General features: G+C 39.6%; 1 protein-coding gene across 2 annotated transcripts in view; it reads left to right on the top strand.

Moving 5' to 3' along the window:
• LOC121962792 (rho GTPase-activating protein 6-like) overlaps positions 1 to 17,104 on the top strand; it is an 84,499-nt gene that overhangs the window by 25,657 nt on the left and 41,738 nt on the right. The window contains exon 1 of one of the 2 annotated variants that reach the window (XM_042513095.2): positions 10,673 to 11,516. The exons of the other annotated variant lie outside the window; for it this stretch is intronic. Coding sequence (XP_042369029.2) covers positions 11,475 to 11,516 — 42 coding nt within the window. The 5' untranslated portion in view covers positions 10,673 to 11,474. Of the gene's footprint in view, positions 1 to 10,672; positions 11,517 to 17,104 lie in introns of those variants that run through there. 2 annotated transcript variants of the gene reach the window in all.

The following is a 17,104-nucleotide window of genomic DNA, read 5'->3' on the forward strand; positions in this document are numbered from 1 at the left end:
TAAGAATGGGACCAGGCACAGAAAAAAATACACTGGAGCAAGAGATGAGAAGAATTGAGCATTCTTCTTGGCAAAGCAGCTAGAGGTGATTATGCCACCAAACGGGACTGGAGTGTGGAACGAGACACTATACGTGGTACAATCCTGTTGACGCACTTGCTATGCATACAATCTGTGCAGTGGCAAATTTTGGACTGCATGTGGACAGCCACAAGGGGGTTGAAAATGACCAAAAATCAATGGACCAGTGGGGCTTATAAGGCCTCTGGGGTTGTTTGACAATTTCACACTTTGCACAATTGTTAATGTGTTGTATGGTCAAACATTTTGACCTAAAAGCAGAAGGAAAGTCTGTGTGTAAGCTGATGCAAAATATCAAGCATAAACCAGTCTATCGGGGCACCCAGTAACTCAACTGGAAGAGCAGGTGCCCCATGTACAAAGTATGTGTCCTTGCCACAGTGGCGCAGGTTTGATTCCAGCCTGCAGCCCTTTGCTGCTTGTCATCCCTGCTTTCTCTCTCACCGTTTACAGTTGGGCTGCCCTATCAAATATGGGTTAAAAACAAACAAACAAGAAAAAGCAACCTCTCACATGTTCCAGAATGGTTGCTAATAGATCTTAAACATGATGGCAGATTCATACACACAAAAGCTTGTGTGCGAATACACACCCAGGCACGCTAAGTGTTTGGATAAATGTGCTGAGAGAGATGCTATCCTTCAGCTGAAGTGGGAGGCTGAGCCAACACAGTCACGTCACATCACTCAGTGGACATTTTATTCTATTATTCAAGCTATTCCAAACCCTCCTCGCAGGCGTCTCTGGAGATTCGCTCAACAGAGAGAGACTCCTCAACGGCTGTTCCTTTAGTTTACTCAAGAGCCGGTCTAAACCCTCTGCGTCAGGCAGAACTGTGGCGGTGACAACGAAAGACGACAAAGTGAAAAGGAGTTTTTGTTGTTTTTTAGTGCGGATCTCTTGGCGTATTATAACAGGTGTGGAGCTGGTGTTTTAAGTACTGCCACATCTGATTAAAGAAAAATGTCTGAATTTGTGGGAAAGCTTCCATGTTTCTTTTAGTTTGCAAAAGAGAGAAAATAAGTGAGTTACGGTTTGTTTTACTGTGTTATGTGAATCAGAAACTAAAAGAATTTTGCATCCAGACCCAACAGTGAAAAAGTTTTTTTCTCCTCAAAATTATTATTTTTTTGACGCAACTTAATTTCTGGTCAATTGTTTTTTCTAGAACATGCCCAGTGTCATGTCCAGGCTTCAACTCAGACTTGGAGTTAGTGTATTTTTAAGAATTATCTTAGGACCCCAGACAATTCTGTGACATTTTATCCTTAATCTAAGCCCATATGGATCACGTGTTGCTCCCTCCGTTACCTATAATGATCCAAACACTTTTACTGTGGCGCTATAGCAACAAGAAAAGGCTATTTTCTGCTTTCCTGCTGCCAGCAAATGCACCGGCCACATAAAAAATACAGAAATCTCTGCAATTATTTTCCCACGGCCTTTTGCAGTGTTTTCTCAACAGCTTGGCTCGATGTGAAAATAATTGTGAATGGCAGGATCGGAGGCTGCATGTTTTTTCAAAACTACAATGGGCAGAACGAGATTTGTCAGACTTGACATTACACAAATAGGTGGCCACATGTGAAATACAGAATTGGTGTTTCTGAAGAATCATGGTACATTACTGAGTTTAAAATGAACTATTATATTACATTAGACACGTGGGTATACAAACACATGAAAACACTATCACGGAAATACACACACGCTTGTTATTGTGCTGTCCGGCACAGCTGGTGAGCTGAGACACCATGGCAACTGTTGTGGCAGAAAACATTAAGGAGGCGTGGGAGGTGGAGGACACTCTGTGTGTGTGTGTGTGTGTGTGTGTGTGTGTGTGTGTGTGTGTGTGTGTGTGTGTGTGTGTGTGTGTGTGTGTGAGTGTGTGTGAGTGTGAGTGTGCATTAAGGTGGAGGAGCTGGAGCTGAAAGACAATGTATCTCTATGTGAAACAGCCCTTATTATACAGATGACAGGGCCATTCAGTCACACTTGAGCCACAAATAGGTTTTGTTTATGGTGCACATGAGCTCAATTTTAACTTTGACAGAAGAGAAGATGATAATGATTCTGTATTATCAAACTGCTCTTTTTGATAAGATTATACTGTTAATTCATTAATTCCTCATCTTGTTGTACTTAAAAAATCAAAATAATACACTATTTCCCTGGATGCATATCAGTAAGTACAGTTTCTTTTACTGCATGCAGAGTCTGACTCAAGGAAGCCACATAAGCAAACAAACAGTTAAGCACATTTTTTTTCTTTCACAGGAATTTAAACTGTCTTGTACTGCAGTACAAGATTAACAATGTTGAGGATTTCAAGCAAAGGACTCTCTCTGGTTTGATTTGTGTATTTAAAACAACCACATGGAACTTTTATGCTGTGTTAATTCTGATATAAATGTAGTAATATTGCGATGGAGGGTTGGTTTCCAGTGTTTTCTTGTTGTAAATCATTTTGCCCGTTTTCGTTCGTCTAATTAAGAATAATTCTATGAAAATAGCCAATGTTCTTACTGATGGTGTTGTTTGCTCAAGTAGGTCATATAGAAGCATCTGCATTAAATCAATACCATTTCATAACCAGTTAAAACTCCACATAGCTGCTTTAGCCCATCTGACTGAAATAAAAAACCTACCCAGCATTACTAAGAGATTCTCAGTCAGGCAAACAAGCTGACAGAGCGGCAGGCAGGAAGATGGATAGATGGGTAGAAGGGTGGAAGGTCAGATCAGCACATGTATGGACGGACAAAGAGACAGACAGATGAGGCCAGACACAGATAAACATATACACATATGAGTGGAGAGACAGACACATGGGCAGAATTCACTAACAAAAACCTGAAACCTTTTCTTCCTTGGGAATGACGTCACTAAAAGTCAGGTAATGAAAACATGCAGGCTCTGAGAGGTATGCATGCTGACATGAATAACACCAGCACACATAGAAACACTGAAAAACACATGCTGGTACTAGAGTCTACTAGAGTAGAAAAATGCAAACACCTTGACTCGTCCAAAATCTGTTTTATATTTTTATACTGTGCTAGAGAGTTGTGACAGGCCACTGAAAAGTATTTAAATACACTCTGGTATGTTCTTAAGGCACTTTTATCCATTTTAAAACAACCTCAATTTTATTTGCTACAAGCGTAAACAGCACTTTGCTACTGGAATCGGGTGTGATTGAACACTTCACTTGAAGTGCTGCCTTTATAATCAATATCGTAGAAGTTGTTACACATGTAACAATTCCTTCAGTCCACGTATCAGGTGACTGGGTCAACAATGCTGGTTTTAAAAGACTATATTTTAACTGGAACAAGACCAAGAACACATTTACTGTCTGCTTTGGCTGAGAAAATAAACATTTCATTATCTATGTTCTTATAAAGAAAACTGTCATCTAGACGTCAGTGTGCATGTGCTTTCTCCCACACAAACAATCGCCAAACCAACTATAGGAAATGACCCAAAACAGAAACTAAAGCATTTGTATAAGAGAATGAATGTTGACATGAGATAACATGTGGTTCCTGATGTTTGGAAAGCTTGTTGTAACGGAATGAACTATGGGCAAACAACATTCAAACTACAATAAGAAAGTATGCAGAGGCTTGGAGAGTTTTTTGATTTCCTTTTTCAAACCTAATTCCTAACCCAACACTTGATTTTAATCAAGTATTAATCTGCAGCTACAAAAATGAATCATGATGTAGGATTACGAAATGAATTTTTGACAAAGCGCTCTAAGTGAATTGCTTGTTCTTGCCGTTAAAGGCAGACCTATTGTTTCTCCATCTGGTTCCTTAAATGAGATTTTTAAATGCAATTTTGAATTTATTCTTCAAATGCTGGGGGAGTTGATGTTGGATACTTTGTACAATACTGATGATCAAGCCTTGCTGGTCCTGTGCATGTAAAAAATTAATACATCCATTTACACTAACGCCTAGTCATAGTCCCACCTATGGGTGTGGCAACAACTAATTCAATTGGAGGTGCACACCTCCGAGCATGACTCAGTATAATTCCAATACTACATTGCAACCTCAGAGACCGAAAAATGAAGACAATAGAAAAGTGATAAAACTGCAGTTCCCCAAATAGCTACTTCAGGCTGACTCCAAGAGCGAGTCAATCCCCACAGGGTCTCATGTTAAAATGTCCAAATTTACAGCACAATTAAAAACATTTACAGCCTGGTACAAGAGTAGCTAAACAACACAAAATTCTAAAGTCGAGGCTTCAAAATGGGAGGCCACAAAACAATGGAAGCATCATGGCAGCTACATTCATTATTTCATACAGTCTATGTGCAAAAGGAGTTAAGTCTTTCACAGAAAGTGGAGCGTGTGGAATCTACTTAAGATGGGAACTCTATTCTAGGAAAGCAATTTACAAAATTGCACAATACAATCACCATTAAGTCCTCAGAATTACATATTCCTCACAAGGTATGCAGGTGGTGTGTGTGTGTTTCCAAATTGCATCCAGAAATTCAACAGAGTGCACCTCTCTACTTGGATATTTTCACATTCTGAATGTTTCCTCTTGCGAAACATATTTTTCTATCTTGCAAAATGTAGTAGCCCTCAGGTCAGGGCCGAGCATTCCCTCTGCAGAACAGTCTTGACCTGCCAGCCGCTTTAAGCACGCTCTAATGGAGGTGGTATGGAGATGAAAGCCATATAGCCACGCCGGGCTAGTACCCAAAATTCTTTGCTTACACCCCCCCCAAGCCCCCCTTTCCTCTCCTCCCCATCTATTGGCCCTCAGGACAGAGTATAGAGATTTAGGACAACTGGGTTGGCCTGTTGATAGAAGCGTCCAGATTGAATCCAGACCCACGCTGTCGTCACGTTGTGTGTGTGTGAGTGTGTGTGTCTTGTGTTTGGTGGATGTTGAGTGATCAGTTCCTCTAAAAAACATATTATTTGCTGGACGACGGTCATCTCTAGAGGGCGATTACGGTCTCAAACCCTAGACAAGACATAATTCGTTAGTATATTTGTTTGCCTATGTGTTTCTTCTGTATTTACCTCCCAAGTGAAGGAGTGAAGCAGTCTCTCTCTCTCTCTCTCTCTCTCTCTTTAACTCACACAAACACACTCTCACATTCCCAAGTTCTGAGGTCATCCCCCAGAGCTGCTTTGTGCAGCTCCTGCTGTAAATTCGTTTATGTGTGCCCAGTTTTTACCATTCCCCCCACCCTCTCCCCTCTCTCTCATTTTCTTACATCCATTCTTTGGGTTGTCTTGTGAAACTGAGGTCAAAGTTCATCATGTGAAAAAAAGAGAGATAAAACACAAAGACAGCCAGCTAATGAACAGGAAAACACTCCATTGTTTTGCTCTGTTGTCCTTTTCAATCAGCTGTATGATTGTCTGATATTTATTTTCTTGTTTATTTATTTTTTCCTTAAATTTGGGCAGCTGTGTCGAATAAGAAACTGACAGAGGATCACATTTAATAAGACTTTCGAAATATGTTATGAGAATTCTTGTGAATTACTTTAAATAAAAGGAATCTTTTTCAGATACTTCTAAAAAATTACTTTAAGAGTACTCAAAAAAATGACTGTAGATTTGAAGTTATATTTTAAAATATAAGACAACGCCAACTAGACATCACAGTTGTATGCCATTGCCAATGTGTCAAGTTGCAGCCTTGGTGTGCATCAGCACAGTTTCAAGGTGGACATTTAAGATTAATGTCACTTATTCAGTATTTGACTAAATGTCTCCCTCTTTGTTCAGAAAAGTGTTTTTAACTGAACATTGCAATGTCACAGTAAAGCTGACCTTTGACCTTTTGTCTATAAAATGCCATCACTTTATCCTTTTATACTTTTAGCAATGTATGTAAATCTTTGTTATAATTACGGTATTATTTCAGGGTTATTTGGCCAAAATGTGTTTTGTGAGGTCAAAGTGACCTTTGACCACCAAATCCTAACCAGGTCATCATTGAGACATTTGTTCCATATGTAATTAAAGTCCTTCAAGACACTCTAGAGATATCACATTCATGAGAACGAGACAGACATGATGTCACGGTGACCTGGACCTTTGACCACAAAAATGTAGTCCGCTCATCAAGTCCGACTGGACCCTGATGCCAAATTTAAGGAATTTCCTTTTAGTTGTTTTTGAGATTGCATTTAAAACAATGTGATGAATGGACATAGGTATGAGAGAAACAAAATGCCTCCAGTCATGGCTGTAAGGCATAAAACGCGAACAGCAAAAGTAATCGGCCCATCTATGGGAAATATTTGGTTCCAGAAGCTTGATGACAAAAAAAATTAAAAAAATATATGGAAAAAAATGATGGTATAATCTGGAGAAATCATGTTGCCAGTTCATACTTCTAGCAGGTATTTGATAATAACCTTTCCAATAGTTGCTTTGAGTTATGAACTACAATGAGACATGATTCCTGATCCCTCTGCTCCCCCAGTGTCCTCTGAGAGTGAGGCGATGTTGTGCATGTGATGCAACACAACCAACTACTTCGATCTGGTTGTTGCGACATCTATTTTGTGAGTGTTTATTAAACAGATCGAAGTCCTTGCAGGATTTTTCTCTGTCATTTACTGGATCGTCTTAAAGCACTTTAACAGAATACTTTCCACTCGATGGGGTGATTTCACAACCCAGGCATTCAGCCTTTGGAAGGAGGGTGCTGCACTTCCCGCCTGAACGATGTAAACATTAGCGTTAAGCAGCCCGCCTTGACCATACAGCTCTGGAATTATAGGCTGGTCTAATAATGTTTGCTGTAAAATAATATTGGAAATCTCACACTGTTCATATAAAGGTGGTGATTTAGCATTATGTATTTACGGTTATTTAGGATAACAAAGAAAAAAAATAAAGAAATGTAGATTCAAATTACTGGAACTACGCCTCGCTGTCACTTATGGTGTCCAAACTCCAGGCTGCTTCTTGTCCATATCGACACTTTATAGCAGGGATGCGATATATCAGCATAAACAGACTGTGCCAAATTCAACAGTGGAAAATCCTGAGTGCGCTTTGAAATTGATATACGATCATACGGGGGCCTCATTTCAGCATCTTTTTAACAATTTCAAGATGATATGAGAAGTGATGGCCAGCTGAGGGGACGTGCAGACATACAGCCTTGCAATGGCCTTCATAAACAATATAAGTATGAGTAAATAAGTATATGTGTTCTAACGTGCAGTAGTAGATTCCTGCCAAATGCAGTGCATGCACAAACACACATCCATGTCAGCCCTTTTCTCCTCTTTCCTCCCTTCTCTTCTACTTGTACTCCCTCTTCTCCAGCCTTCCCTCCCTCTCCCACAGGCTCTGTGGACTATATATGTGTGTGAGCCATGGTCACACTGGGACAATTGAAACACCATTTTAGGAGACAATGGGCTCCTCCTACAGGACCATAAAACACAGCTTCTATCCTCACGATCAAAATTTCAGTCAGGAGTTTTACGGGGGGAAAAGAGCTGACATTACTCTTAACACCTCTTTCCTCTCCTCTGTATTCATAATCCACAAGAATGCAGCTGTATTTCATATGTAAATTTTTTAGGACTATCTTTTATGGCATCTTTTGTTTTTTGTTATGGTTAATTACATCACCATCCATTTCCCATTACAAGCAAGGTCCACTCACTTTTTTTCTGGGGCTTTTGACCATATTACACTGTCCTCATTGACATTTTTTATTAACAGTGATTTAAGTTAGGGTGCAGAACTTCCGTCTCCCCAATTTGGCAGTGAGAGTAATTACATTAACACTGTGACATTATCCTTTGGATTGTGGACTCCCGTTTTGAAGCCTTAAGTTTCGCATTTTGGCCATCAATACCTTGGATTTTTTGAGCCAAATGTGAACAAATTTGCGTGACAGGCTGAAGATGAACCCTAGCCGCTAGCTTTGTTAGCATGGTGCAACAGCAACGGTTAACTGCAATAATGCAAATTTTTGGTGATGAAAAACAGGCTTAAAAGCATAAAAACAAAGCGCACTTAGTGGAAAAACTGAATATTTGACAGTTAACTTTCATGAACGGAAAAAAATAGTAACATCTATGCAATGCTATGCTATGCGTGAATCCGGGATTAATTCATGGTCATATTTTACACAATGCACTTTTAATGATGAATGCATGCAAACATGACTGGATATGATGGGTTTGGAATCTGATCAGGTTCAAAGTAGGTCACTCTCTCAGAAAATTATGTCACAACACAGAAAACTACTGAAGATAACATTAAATGAGACATAACTTCTGCAAAAATATTTGGGATTTCAGGGATTAAGGACTCCACCTTCTGTCCCAAATTCATGCAATGAAATTTTTCTGTACTGAGTAACTTTAAACAACACCTCGAATGTTTGACCAACCTCATTTAGACAAGATCTGATAAGCGGTCAGTCTTTCAAAGGGCTATTCTCTCCAAGAACAGGTTTTCTGTCGCTCGTAACTTTATAACACTGCACGGTTGTGATGATGCCTGTGTGAGATACACACTTGCACTACACGCAGCACGAGTCAGTCCTCAGTTGTTTATCTGTTATCTCCAGATTTCAGAGTAAAGTAAGTGTCTCTCCTAATGCCTCAGCATTCTTTAAATGGCTTCAGCACTATCTGATAAGAAGAAAGGAATTTAGTGTCTTTCTCCACTCATTAACTCACTCACTCATTCACACATATTGTTTAAAATTAGAGAGAAGAATAAGTCCTTCTCAATAAACCCACTCCTGCACAGCAAAACAAATGGTTTTCATTAACTCTCACTAAGTGTGTGTTATGAGGTCAGCTCATATTCTCCGGCCACTGTGTCCTCGATAAAACCGCCTTGTGCTCTATTTGTTTTGCATGCTTCTGTTTTTTATGAGGTTGGATGCAGACACAGTTTTTAGATGCGGATTGCCCAATGCTGGTTCTGCATTAAGTATTACACAAACCCAGACAAGCCTCCCCCTCCAGTTTTGAATCTTCCAGTGGTGGACAGGCCTTTCATGGTTGCTCATAAGAGCATGTTTTTAAAAAAGGGAATGCTCGTTATTAGAAATAATTTTTACAATGGAAGCAAACGATCAGAGTTTTAGTTCTGCAGTTTATCCAGAACATTATGTCCACTAGGATTTATTGGCTACAGTAATTAGGCCTACAGCAAGCTATTTGTAATAGTGGGAAGAAACCTTGTATCTCCAAAATATTATCTTTCCAAAAGTCATGATAAATTGACTTGTTTTTAGCTTCACTGTGATGCATTTCTATATATTCCCAGTGATGATAGCTGTAATTACCCTTCTCACAGGATATATAAAAAGAGTTAAACTTAGGATAGGTGCAAACCAATTCCCTGAAAACATGTTGGCGTTGTATGCTTATGCAACCTACGGAGAAGCTACATTTTAAAACTTTAGGTTTTGACACTGCTGTGGTTAATGTGAGGTTGGGCATAAAAAGCTTTTGTGGCACCATCTTGGCAGGAAACACATTGATGTTTCAGAAAGAAATCACTTCTTCTTTTTTTTTTTACACTATCTCTGCAAGAAATGCAGCAATGTCTTGGTAAAAAAAACAACAGCTATTTCTGACACTATCCCACAAGGAAACACAGAGTCAAGTCATCGAAAAAAACAATCTGTTGTTTGTTGTTTTTTGATCTCAAACAGTGGTCTGCAGTTTGGCAGCCGTCTCGCCTAGACGACAAACCATCCACCATTCCCTCCAGCTCCCAAAGTCAGCTACGTCACATAGGAAACGTTATTCATATGAAACATATAAGTGCAACTTATCTGCTGTTTCCAGAAATCTACAGTGCAAACATTTTTTTCTGGCAACTGGGCTACGGGGTATCGATGATTTTTATTTAAAGCATTTTTACTAAAAACCTATTTTTCTATTAATATTGTGATGATATTGCAGGGTTGACAGTTGGTAATTTCATAAAATACTTACACAATGAGATTAAGACGAATAATCATCAGTAATGTGGTTATAATGACTAAGTGTGGAAAGGCAAAAAAAATCTCTGGTAAGGTAAAACAAAAATAACAGCACTTACTACTGAAATGCAGCCTTTATATTAACAGATCCATAATCTAAGACAATATTTAGTCTGATACCTGATAGATATAGTTCACATAACATAACATTACATTGTTCTTCAATTAGTTGAGTTCATGAATTTGAGGTACTGCATGAATCAGCCTGGAATAAAATAAATGTGATTTACTCATTTACTTTTTTTTATTTTGTTATTCATCTGAATGACACAAATCTGTCAGTCTCCACCTACAGCAAAGACTGTTAAAGCTCTTTACTATAAACTATCCAAAAACTGCAAACTCCCTATATGGAGTCTCCAGAGTCAAATATTATCAGCTGTGGAGCTCCATTTGTGGGTCACTGAGATGAAAACATTTGAGCAGCCTCTGCCATTGATACTTCAGCTTCTTCAACCGTCAGTCCTCCTTTTTCATAAAGGCAAAGGGGGGAGGGGTGGGGACATTAAGCGTTTCAGTGTCAAATACCTTATGCTTAAGTATGTAGCTAAAGTGCAGTAAATGCAAAATGCATGCATACAATCAGGGCTGAGGTGAACAAACAGGTTCGAAATTGAAGATATAAGCATCTGGGTGATGGTCAAAGTTCACTTTTTGTAATGCAAATTATTATTGTTATTATTATTGTTATTATTATTAAAACAACAATAATAATAACATCATTATTATTATTACACTTATGCCATTATGTTATTTTTTCTTTATGTTCAACATAATTTCTTAATTAAAAAAATATTAAAAAAAAATATAAACAAAGAAAACAAAACAAAACAAAACAAAAAAAAATATATATCTCAAGACATTTGTTTCATTTATTAACGTAGTTGCCATCCTAACTGCTCGTAATTGGGTAGAAATACATCCCAAACTCATGCTGATTATATTTTGAAAATCTCTACCGGAAGTATCGACTCATACTGTCGCTGACCTAACAGCGCTCACTCTCCCTCTCCTCGTTTTGGTTCAGCATCTGTCTTTACCAGAGTACACGGAGCGCGCAGTATGGATCCGTTACGCATTACGCACTATGGTGTGCTGTCTGGCACAGATGGTTTTTTGACACGCGCTTCTGACTGGCGTAAAGACACCAGCTCTTAAAAGCTGCGGCGACTTGCTGTAAAAAAATAAATTACAAGGTCCGAGGTCTGTGCATGTAAGGGAGGGAGAAGACACAAGTGATTCGTGGAGACTCTTTTTCTCCGCTCCGCTCCGACGCGCACACACACTTTTTCCGGACTTATTTTCTAACGGGATACCATTTGTTGCATCTACATTTTTGGTTTACTATATGTGGATATTTATTCGGGACCATGGGAGACTCCGTGTTCCTCGACAGGCAGAATTCCTATCTTGTAAGTACTTGGTTTATTGGCCATAAATTAATTAGAATGACTGGGACGTGTGCTGATAAGGCGGCTTGAGCTTTTACATCTTCTGCTGTCGCGAACACGCGACTGCACGTTTGGCGTGTATTTGTGTGTGTGCTTGTGAGAGGAACACACACAGAGAGAGAGACTTTTATTTCCTGCATTAAGGAGACTTTTAGACAGCTTTGCATATTTAATTAAAAGCTCTCTGCCTTTCTATTGAACTAATAGTATGCATAAAAAGTGGCATTGCAAAATTTCTGGTCTTTTCTGTATTTTGTGAGCAATAAATCATTTTAATATCAGGCAGCCACCACCTCCCTTACACTCAAATCTTGCATGGATTTTAATATGTGAAACAAATAAATATGAGCATAAAGTTTTAACAAATTCAAAGTCCTTCCTTGCAAAATGTCACTGACTCAAACTGAAATCTGAGCCTTGAGCAGAGAAAAGGGGGCCTCAACATGCAAAAACTTCCAGTGATGGAGCGTTTTAAGTGACATGTGGTGCATAGAGTGTGAACACATGCAAGCACACAAGACCACACGTTTCCTGGTTTGAAGAGGAGACTTTTGCACTAAAAGCTGCTCAGTAAAGACACAGAGGAGTGCTGCTAGCCGCAGGTGTTTTGTTTGACACTCTATACCTCAAAGCTCGGTGGTCACATCAGGGCAAAACAACTAGGTATGGTTCAAGGCCGCGAGGACCAATGAGAACTAAACCTTCAAAACAAAACTCTCAGCACTTTAAAACTCATATTTGGCTGTTTGGCATATTTCTGACAAAGATTAGAGCACTTTTAGGGTCCAAGGAAGCAACAGATTGTAGAACAGGTTCATTCAAATGTGGGAATGGAGTTGGTTTGTGTTACAGATTTAAACATGCACACATGCTAGTGTTTTATCATCCGCCCTCTCTCCTCTGTCCCCTCCTTCTGTTTCCATCCCTCCCCCTCTTCTCCTCCTCCCCGGTGGTGAGGAATCCTCCGCTCACCGCTCCAGCGGTCTGTCTCCGCTTTATGAGCAATGTTTCTGTGGCTGGAAGCCCTCATAAAGCTACAAGCATTGATTGGAAAACAATACAATTGTCTTTGGCATGGCTGGCGGCACGTTGCGGTCTGGATTTGTGCTTTGTAGCGTGGCTGTGCGGTGCGAAAGTTGCTGCCACATGGCCCACTGTGATGGTGTCTAAAATCCATCTGACACCAGCTGATGAGGCTTCAGTGCACTGGCCAAATTGTTCTTGATGCAGTTCTCCATGACAGTGCATGTCATATTTTTAGAGAAATGACATCTGATGTATCTGGACTCTTATTTGTTTGTTCAAGTTCTGGACTGCTTTCGTATACCCAATAAATATATGACAAAAATCCAATCCAGTTGTCAGAAAAATTTGGCACGGAACATATTGGCAAACCACAGATGCATTAAATTTGTACAGTATTATGTAGTAGGTATGTTGAAACTTTACAATTCAACAACGCTGTTGTTAATCTGTGTTTTGGTTTTGACACAAAAAGCTTGGTTATGTTTAGGAAAAAGATCATGCTTTGGCTTAAAATACTTGCTTTTGGGGGCCGAATCCCCGTTGGCAAAGCAGCAATGTATCTTTAAAAAAACAACCACTGTTCATGGCATTAAAGCCACTGGAAAAACAGCGACAGATGACAAATCACCCACGTTTGAAGCCTAATAAGCTGCTGGAAAAACTGTGACAGGTTGCTACAAACATCCATGGGTGATACCTAAAAAGCCGCTGAATAAAGAGCAACAGGTGGCTACACAGCACTAAAGTTTGGTGCATAAAAATGTGTTGAAGAAACAGAGATATCTAGCTAAATCACAACCACTTTTGTTGTTGGTCTCAGAAAGTGGTCTGTCATCCACAATCCCAAAACAGCCACGTTTGTAACCTAATGCTACTAGAATAACAACAAGGCACCTCTACAGAATATCCACTTTTGGTGACTAAAAATCTGCTGGAAAAACAGCAACAGATTACACCAAAACATCCACGTTGGGTGCATAAAAAGACACTGACAAAACAGAAATCACTCACTAAATCAAGCCTGGTTTTGTTGTTTGTTAGTCTCAAACAATGGAAATGTTAGCTCATATGCTATGTCACTTTCGGAAATGTTGATATGATAGGTGCGAAACATGCAAATGTAACATATTCTTGGTTTGCAGAATCATTCAGCGGCCATATTTTCTTCTAATGACTAGGCTGGGAAAACCCAGTTCACTGCCTCCAGAATAGGTGACGTGACTGGATTTAAGAATGAAACTAATAACATTTAGGGGTAGGCAGCTTTATGTAAAGGTCACATTTCAAAGACAATCTGTAAAGCCTCACGATTGAGAAATCTATACAATCTTGAACTTTTTTTAGACCAAATAACGAATGGAGAAAATGATCAGTAGAATAATGGATCATGACAATAAATGTTGGTTGCAGTGCGAAAAATTCGTAAAGCTTGCTTTTCCCAACCAACACGCGTAAACCCAAAGATATTTAGTTTAATGTGATAGAAAATCCAGTGAATATTCATTTCATAGCAACCAAAACCCTTGAATGTTTGCTTGAAAAATTACTTAAACAATTGATAATTCATTTTCTTTTGATGGACTAATCTATTCATCATGTCAACAATCAGTTTATCAAGTTAGTATTACAGCTAGTAAGCACTCTGGTGACGATGTCAGGAAATCAGACAGCTCAAAGTGCTTTCTTAAATGAAAATGCCTTTGCAAAAAAAAAAAAAAAAAAAAATCTTAAATGGCATCATTGTGTAAAATGTCATGGCTCTTTGATTGATCAGATTGTTACTTGGTTTCCCAGCCCAGCTTGTACATATGAGTATGTGGGTGTGCTCAAGGCATATGAACACGTCTGCAAAGTTTCTGTTGATGCTCAACATTCCATGAACAAGCAGCAAAAATCTAGTAATCTAGCAAGGTTAGTCTGGAGTGTGCACTGTGACTTGACAAGCTTCAACAGGGAGTATAGTTTGCATTGGGAAATGTGTCTAAGCAGAAGTCAGGCATGGTAATCCACTTTGTGGCAGCATTTGTTGGTTGTAAATATATGAAGTCTGTTCTCTGGGAAACCTAAAACCACCACGTTATAACAAAAAGCGGCAGGTAAAGGCGTAAGAGTTCACACCACAGAGTCTAGTAGACTGCCAGCCAGGCTGTTCTTCCTGTCTCATCAATCCTCAACATTTATAAGAATCTGGTACAAGAATGCTGTTAAAATATGACAAAGAGGCAGCTCCAGAATAAAATTCATTTGTGCTAATAGAGGATTATGCCCCTTCAAGATGCTCTTCATCTGCAGATGATAAACAAATGTGGGCTTTCACCATTCCTGCCAGGGCAGATAAATATTTCAGATTCTAGGTTAGCAGACTGGAGACACACAGGGTTGGAGAGGACGGCAAGACTGAGCCAGGAAGAAAGCAAGGGAGATGCGTTACAGCACCTCATGGTTGCCAGTGCGTAAACGTTTAATCCCCCCTTGAGGCAGCCATGCATTTGTCCCACTTGTAGTGACGTGTTATATATTCTTCTTATGGTGTCAAAGCATTGTACTAATGGAATACCATCAGGGATAACATATAACACTCAGGATTGATCGCTCAGCTCCTGTCTTGGAAGGAATTTGTTTTCCAGTATTATGAGGATTAGAAGAATGATACACAGGCAACCTTTTAAGTCAACATAAGCCAGATTCATCACATGCAAAGGCGCTGAAAATGTCAAGAAGGCAAATCATTCCTAATGCTTTATCAGGCTGGCTTTGCTTAAAATTCATGTTTAGAGGCTTTTAAAGACAATGAGGGACTAGCTCCTCTCTATTTTTTTTTTTACATGTCCTCCAATTGCCTGTGCTGACTATCCTATCCAAGCAGTTGTCTGTAAAGCAATGAGTGTCTGCAGACACATAAATGCCAAACTTGTTGCTAACAGATGTCAGTCTTAAAATAATACCAGGGTTTTTTTTGCACTTTTTGTCAATGAATTAGAGCAGGGTATTTGTATTATCTGGTGTTAAAACTGGGGTAGGCAGAAATCTGGAAAAAAGGCAAAATTAAAGAATTGCAGACTTTGAAAATACAGTCTCCTCCTGCAGCTGTTCTCTGTCCTACGCCCCTCCCACCAGACGACCATAGGCATATGCAGACTTTTCATTCAGTAACCCAGTGTTTCCCATTCATTGTTTTATTATGTTACTATACATTTTACGCATCCCTTCCTTGCCCTGCTCTCTCTCTCTCTCTTCGTTTGACAGACCACAAATAAGACAAGAACTAGCTGACATCCATTTAACAGTGGCTTCACCTGGTTCCCTACAGCTGAGCCAAGACAAGAGCCGGCAGCAGTACTGCAGATTGATCTTTGGTTGGTGGCTGTCGCAGCTTAAATTCAGCCAGCGCAAATCACCCAGTGTCGAGATGTCACAGCAGGCTGGTGGTCAGAAGCAGTGTCAGGTTAGCAGTGCCAGGTCGATTCCGTGTAATGGCAGCAACAGAAAGTTTGCTGATCTGTTGGGGAACCGCAGTCCTTTTTTGGGTCGCTTTGTAGTGTAGGCAGTTGTTGTCAATGCTGGAATGACAACTTTCTCTGCAGGGTTTCTACTATTGAATCAGACTTTCATTTAATCGGTATGCATGCATATTTGCATTTGTGGAACAGCCAATAGGAATGCCCTCTTTCTGAAATGATCTGTATTGGCCAAAGTCTCCTATTCCAGGCTAGATTTTGTCGAGCCTGAAAACAGAGAAAAAGCAGGTGCAGAAGTCTAGTTTTGTCTTACTTCACATGATTTACATCATGCTCATCATTTTGTCAGGAGTCATCATTTTTGCAGGAGTTTCGTCATAAACCAAAGTATTACTCAAATAAAAAATGTTAATTGGAACTGGCACCATTACAACAATGATTTTCATTCACCGATAAGTGTTCTAGACTGAAGGTCGCGTGCAGGGTAAAATAATACGCCGTCTGGGCATCGCATAATGACAACAGCAGAGAACTGAATGAACAAGGAAGTTTTCGAGCACAGGAGTTTGATGTAAGTGAGCTAATCCTGGAGGGGAGCCAACCAGCCCAGAGGCTTTTGCCAATAGTCAAATAAAGATCCTCTTTGTCTTGAAAACTCAATTTGTGCTTACAAGTGTTGGCAAATGATTACATCTTGTAAACTTCAAAAAAGGCTACCAATCAAATGATGGATCTATATCCAGTGCTGCATCATTTTACAGATTGTGAATTAACAGCTGACACTACTAAAAGTTCAATTGTTTTTTGATGAACTCAGACTGTACTGCATTGAGATTTGTGCCCTGGCTGTGATTGACACTGAAGAGAAGACAGAGACCAAGACAAAGGACATATTGATGAAATAATTGATTACCTTCCTTCACTGTTTGTTTCATCTTTGACTCTGTCTCTCTTTGTCTGTCTCTCATCACTGACCAAACAGAAAATGCTGTCTTCCTCTAGCCACCCAGGGACCCTTGTCAACCAGAGTGCAGCTACCTGTTTAGACAAGCACCAAATTCCCTC

The sequence above is a fragment of the Plectropomus leopardus genome, chromosome 24 (assembly GCF_026936395.1).
Source record: "Plectropomus leopardus strain MGB_pleo_1.0 chromosome 24, ASM2693639v1, whole genome shotgun sequence".
In the NCBI taxonomy this organism is placed as follows: Eukaryota; Metazoa; Chordata; class Actinopteri; order Perciformes; family Serranidae; genus Plectropomus; species Plectropomus leopardus.